Here is a 6,680-nt window from a genome sequence, read left to right on the forward strand (position 1 = left end):
CTCTCTCTCTCTCTCCGTGTGTGTGTGTGTGTGTGTCATGTATTTTCCACCACTCCCGTTTGAGGAGGAAGAGGAAAAGGAAAGGGGCACCATCGTTTTTTATCATATCTCTTTTCGTCCGTGTTTTCTTCTGTCTTTTCTTTTCTTTCGCGGCCATTTATCTTTTCTCGTTACTGGCGAACGGAAGGGAAATTGAGAATATTCAACCTGCATGATTTCTCTGGGTTGCATGGTCCTTGTCTTTTTATTTTATTATTTTTTCTTTTTTCTTTTCTTACTTCTCCACAATTACAAGGAAAACGTTAGATACATTTAACTCTATCTCTATCTCTCTCTATATATATACAGAGAGGGAGGGAGAGAGAGAGAGTTATTATTATTATTATTGTCTGTGGGGTGGGAAGGAGGGAAAACTGCCACGGGGTACCCTTGCGACCCCCTTTTTTTACTTTTATTAAAATTCAAACAACCCGATAGAAAGTGGGGAAATTGAAATATTGTGAAGAAAGGAGAGAAAGAAAGAAAGGAAGTGCGATGCAGCACACGGGTGATGGCATATCTTCGAGGAGTCCTGGCTTAAGGCTTGTGAACTTGCTCTTTTCAGATTATCTTGCCAGCCCTGCATTTGGTACGGATGTACTTCAAACCATATTAAGCACCTCCGCAGGCTATTTTACTCGCCGTCGATCAGATCCATTGATTCACTCTATGAATATGATCCCACACTTGATTTTACTTCGCCTAGTGGAGTGCCTTGTATTAGAAACGTTGCTAAAAAGTGGACTTAGTATTTTTCATGATGCGGGGGTATTTCATGTAGTGTTTCAGTATGTACAGCAATACCGTTTTTTTCACTGCTGGATTACACGTTTTCTTTGCACGCTAGGGAACATTTTTCTTCCTGCCGGTATCCGGCAGCTTTTAGACCGACGCATTGCCGAAACCGTACTTATTCCCGCAACCACTTCCAGTGACCCGTTAAAGGCCATGCCAGTAGAATATAGGGAAAGCTTACGATATTATCGTTACATGTACGATCGGAGTGTACCGTATGCCGTTTTTGTGAGTGGATTTGTCTGCGAGATGACACACTGCATCACCGAACAATTAGTGTGGTTGGCGGAGTTTTACCGTTCGCGCCATAAGCACACCTCGCGATGGCGCCTATTGAAACCGTATATTTCTTCCCTTGCAGGAAACACCACACAAATGCTTCTTGTGTACTCGGCACGAGTGGTCGGTGCGTGGGCCGGCCGATGTGTGTCACGCGAGCCGACTGGTAGGTCCGTGTTTTGGGGCGAAAGTGTCGCCCTTCTTGCGCTTTCCCCAGCCATTCATCGGGTGACAACTTTTATCACCATGCAGCTACGCAACAAACTGGAGATGTTATGCCCAGCCACGCCGGAGGATGAGCGGGAAGACTTCCATGAGGAGGAGATGAGAGAAGAGGAAGAAGAGGAACCGACGGCGTTCAGAATGCAGTTTAACGACCCCAGTCCTAGCGGCACAGCGCAGGTGGACTTCTACGAGGTGTTGGGTGTGAAGGATACTGCAAGCGCGGAGGAGATTAAACGAGCCTATAGGAAGGCTGCACTGGCTAATCATCCAGACCGGGTTGGCCATGACGAAGCAGCGCAGAAAACTGCACGGGAACGTATGACGAGTATTAATCAAGCGTACGAGACACTCTCGTCCGAGTCGAGACGGAGACGGTACGACATGGCCCGTCAGATGGGCACGGATTTGGGTGTGGTGAAACACTTTGAGAACCTCTCCACCCCTGTAGTGCTGGGTATTGGGTTAATTGGTATTCTTGGATTTAGCTTGACGGCGTCATTGCTTTTGTGCGGCCAGTACTTTGCTGCCTTTCATCAATTGACGGGAACTGGAAGAAATCCTTTGCGATATCTTGGCATTGCCTGATTGGGAATCGACCGCGTCAAAGTAATGATGGGGATGGATGGGGCGAATTATTTAAAAAAAGAAAGATGGAGGTGAGGAGTGTTTATATATTTATATATATTTATATTGTAAAAAGAGAGGGGGGGGGGGGGGGGGAAAACATTGGCGGACGTGATTCCTTTAGTCAATGTTGTGTTTCTTTGCGTGCGTGATGCCAACGAGAATGTGTGCATGCTGGCTAGGAGGGGGAGGTGCTATTATAATTTTTATTACTTTACATAAGTGAATGTCTGTGTTACCCGACGCCGGTAACAATTTCTCCTTTTTTAGACCCTTGCTTTTTCTTTTATGCATTTTTGCATGCGAACATTTTACTTTTGCAAATTTGGTGCTTTCTTCCTTTTTGTTGTTGTTGTTTTTGGTTTTGCCTTCTAGTGAAGTGCTTTTCTGTTTTGGCTGGGCGGGATACTGCCCATTTTGTATATACACACACGTATATACATACATATAGGAGAAGCGGCGGCAATTGTTAAGGGTAAGAAGAAAAGTAAACGTAGTATTCCTGCGCACTCCACTGGGTAGGTATCATATTGGTGTGCCATGGGCGAACAGTTGCCAACGGTGGGCCCTTCACGGCAGCAGCCGCTACCCTCACAATTATCATCTCAAATTCCTCCACTTATGTTTTATGATGCAGAATCCGTGCTGTGTGCACCAGTGACGCCGCAACAAGTCATTTCCTTTAATCCACGTGAGAAGGGTCCACCCTCACGCGTTATGCCTGACGGAAGTGAGTACTACGGTGATCTTCTTCTTGATCAGCCACATGGTATTGGAATCATGCTGTTTAAATCCTCTTCAAGCTTTTATGCAAATGGTGACCGGTATGGGGGGGGCTGGAAAAATGGTTTGTTTCATGGCGATGGTATCTTTGTGACATCTTCCTTCACATACCAGGGCAGCTGGTTCGAAGGTCAGATGCACGGGAAAGGGCTAATGACTTACAGTCGTCGCATTACGGATTTAATGCTGCGCGGCATATCTGTTTTTTCGCCCTTTGACAAGACGCATGCGCCACTGGAGTATAGGGGAGATTTTCATTATAGATACCATCGCCATGGTCATGGGATCATGCGATATGCTAACGGCGATACTTACGATGGAGAATGGGGGTCAAACTGTCGTCATGGACGTGGACGTCTTATTACCGATGACGGTGAAATATATGAAGGTCAGTGGAGCAAAGATGAACGTCATGGTAACGGGAAAATCACTTATGTCAATGGTGGAGAGTTTAAAGGATCTATGGTGCGTGACAAGCGTCATGGCGAGGGAGTGATGATGTTCCCCAATGGAGATGAGTACTATGGCACTTTTTACAATGACAAAATTGAAGGACACGGTACAATGCGATACAAAAACGGTGATGTCTATGAGGGAATGTGGAAGGATGGCCTGCGAAATGGCGAGGGAAAATATTCCCTGCGGAAGAAAGGCGCAACGGTGGAGGGGCGTTTTGTGAATGGTTTGATCCAAGGGAGAGGCGTTGTACGGCATCCAGGGGTGTCGACATTTGTTGGTGAATTTGACCGGGGTGAACGACGGCATGGAACTCTGTTCTGGCATGACTCTGCACCTGGTGAGGGTGCATGTTATCAAGGGGAGTGGCTTGGAGAGACAATGCACAATCGTGGCCTATTGTGGTATCGTAATGGTGATTTTTATTTTGGACGGTTTTTAAAAAATAAACGTCATGGACCAGGAAACATACGCTACGCGGATGGTGGAGAGTACAGTGGCTACTTTGTCAATGATATGCGTGAGGGACAGGGCATCCTACAGAATAGTAATGGATCCATTCAGGCTGGAATGTGGCACAACGATGTCTTTATTGAGGGCTACGATGGCGAGTGGGATGGGGTGACGTTTAACGGTATAGGGCACCTGCTACTTCGTAAACCACCAGCTTGTGTGCCTGCCGGAGGCAGTAACAGCGCTACCGCCACATCCATTGGGACGAGTGGCGGTGGTAGCGGTGGTGATGTTAGCCCAACTGCCGCTACGACGTCTGCCGCTTCTTTCACAGGCATGCAGCCAACGTTTGAGCACTTTGGCCTTTTCCTCCACGGTGTACGTCATGGTGCCGGTGTTCTCCGGATTGCTGGGCATGTTATTATGGGGATCTGGAAACACGATGTCTTGTCGTGCGAAACGGGGTCGTGGGAGTTTCCCTCCGGTGATTTGTACTTGGGTGGGTTTAAAAATGGTCTTCGTGAAGGTCCCAAGGGTCAGATGTGGTTTACAGATGGTTCTTTTTTTATGGGGAACTGGCAGCTTGACGCCCCTCTGGGAAACGGTTCGTTTTATGCAACCGACAAAAGAGAGCCCATTTATGCTCCGGAAGAAACCGTCGCCGATGCAACTTCTCCCGCTGCTGCTGAAGAAGAGAACACACACAGCAGCAATTACTCGGGAGTAATGAACCTCTTCATTAACCTTTTCCGCCGAAAGGCGTTGCCGGAGAACAAGGAAAAACGACGCCCCATTGGCTTCCGGGAGCACTTTGTACTACAGGGGGAATGGGATATTGCACGGCTTCCCTACGCCATTTACCAAACACTCATGTCACGACTCATTAGTAGTTCGAGTTTGATCGCCACCGGTGATGGTGCCGGCGGTGGGAGTGAGGGTGGCGGTAATAGTGGTAGTAACAGTGGAGGGGCGGTGGCGGCAGGTACGCTGCCGTCAGGTAACAACAACGGTAGTGGAGTCAATGCTTTATTTAAGCCTCCTGCGATGATCCCAGTGGGTGTGCAAGAAAAAAGTGGTTTTGTTTTTTTTAAGTCTGGTATCTGTTTGCGCACGGAATGGTTGCATAACCACCCGCGTTTAATGCTTCCGCACCGGCCCGATGCGCCCTTGTACAACAAGATCCGAGGTGTGATCGTGACTGATGACAGAAACCGGGGCGGTACAGGGGGATCAAAGATCTGCAGCTTCTGTGAAAAGCCTTTTACGTTTTTCCGTAAGGAAACCCAATGCACATTTTGTGAACAACTCAGTTGTACTTCCTGCCTACATCCTATCGAGGTTCGCGGTCGCCCGAAAATTGAGGCACTGTTGCGACTGCGGATGGGCCAGAACTCAATGAATAGTGATGCTAATAACAATAACAATGCTGCCACGGGCGACACATTCGTCCTACCGGCGCAAATGCCTGCATGTGTGGACTGCGCGCGAGTGGCTTTGCTCGGTTTGGAGTTCAACGTTATCTGGATACCGATGCATTACCTTTCCGTTTCAGAAACAACCACGAGTTCAAATGCATCGACAGACGAAAAGGAGACGGAAACGGTAACCGCGACCATAGCATCATCAGAGGCATCTGATAAAGCAGAGAATTCACTTTTGAAATTTTCTTATTCCATGTACTCCTCTTCGTTGTGCTCGAACGCACCGTATGTTGTATACGAGGGCTACACTTGTAATTGTATTCCACATATCTACGGTTCTTTGTGGTGGGGAAAAGAGGGTTATTATCTTGGCGCTTTTCATGAGGGTCGCCGTCATGGCAGAGGCGTTCAAATGATGGCAAATGGAGAGAAGTACGTGGGAGACTTTTCGAATGACGAATGGCACGGTATGGGAATTTACTGCGCAGATGACGGATCCGCTTACGAGGGAGTATGGGAACATGGGAAACTCACATCTTTACTTTACCACGGTGAGCTAGATGAGCAATACCGGCGTCACGGCAGGGGGCAATCATATGAAGCGGACGGTAGCCGCTACAACGGGGAATGGCAGCACGGTCAGCGGCATGGTACTGGGATTTTGCAAATGAAAGATAATGTTGTATATAGTGGGGATTTTGCATTTGGTCGCATCGAAGGTGAAGGGAAGCTTTTGATGGAAACAAGCGTCTTCTATGGCAGCTTCCATGCCGGTAAAAAGCAGGGAAAGGGATCTGAACATTTTGGGGATTGTGTTATTGAGGGAGAATGGTATGATGATGTATTGACTGGATTTGTACGCATCTATGACGTCCTTACAGAAACTGTTTATGAGACGACATATCAAAACGGTAATGAGCGCGATGACTGTTTTGTGCCACCTGTCATGGTGGACGATGCCTACTGTCAAAACTGTGCCCAATGCCATGCCACATTCTCACTCTTTCTTCGGCGGCATCATTGTCGCTTATGCGGAGAAGTTGTCTGTGATAGCTGCTCACAACGCCGGGCCTCGATGCCATTGCACTTCAAAGCGACTGGTACAAGCCGTGTGTGTGATCGCTGTTATCGACGCATGGAGGAGCGCCGTATGCTTGGCATTCGACGGTATGCAAACGGGGAGGTGTACGCCGGCTGCTGGACGTGTGGACGATGGGTGTCGCGTGGTCTGTTTTCCCGCGCAGATGGTAGCGTTGTCGTCATGGATCTTGCCGGATGCCCGCTGGTAAACGGACAAGATAAAACTTCATTTGCAAACACGGAAAGTAAACTGGAGCTGCCATTGGATGCATCACCTCCGGTTGAGGAACTACGCAAACTTCCACCTTCTTCATGCACAGAGGTAGACGCTTTCACGCTGTGGTGGAGTATGATGCTTTCGGTTGCCGAACTGAGCCTCCCGCTGGAGTTGACGCCATGTAGATCCTTCACACTCCTGCGTGCACCACAAATGAAGCCGCTGCGACTCTTCCTTGAAAAGGACGATGCCAGGGATGATGGTAATGATGACGGCAGTGGTACAAGGGGAAATGATGTTAGGGATGC

General features: G+C 48.2%; 2 protein-coding genes across 2 annotated transcripts, besides 3 other annotated features; both read left to right on the forward strand.

The window, feature by feature from the left end:
- Nucleotides 1–6,680: a sequence feature (heterozygous, non-Esmeraldo-like haplotype).
- Nucleotides 17–36: a microsatellite.
- Tc00.1047053506991.10 (hypothetical protein, conserved) lies at nt 535–1,923 on the forward strand (the record flags this gene model as incomplete). The annotated part of the gene is made up of 1 exon (XM_799701.1): nt 535–1,923. The coding sequence occupies one exon, from the start codon at nt 535–537 to the stop codon at nt 1,921–1,923; it is 1,389 nt and encodes a 462-aa protein (XP_804794.1).
- Nucleotides 2,005–2,030: a sequence feature (AT_rich).
- On the forward strand, nt 2,503–6,680 carry Tc00.1047053506991.19 (hypothetical protein, conserved; the record flags this gene model as incomplete). Its single annotated transcript, XM_799702.1, has 1 exon — nt 2,503–6,680. A coding segment is annotated over one exon (4,178 nt), but the record flags the coding sequence as incomplete, so codon positions are not given.

Source organism: Trypanosoma cruzi, genomic scaffold, assembly GCF_000209065.1.
Source record: "Trypanosoma cruzi strain CL Brener 1047053517085 genomic scaffold, whole genome shotgun sequence".
Lineage (NCBI taxonomy): Eukaryota > Euglenozoa > Kinetoplastea > Trypanosomatida > Trypanosomatidae > Trypanosoma > Trypanosoma cruzi.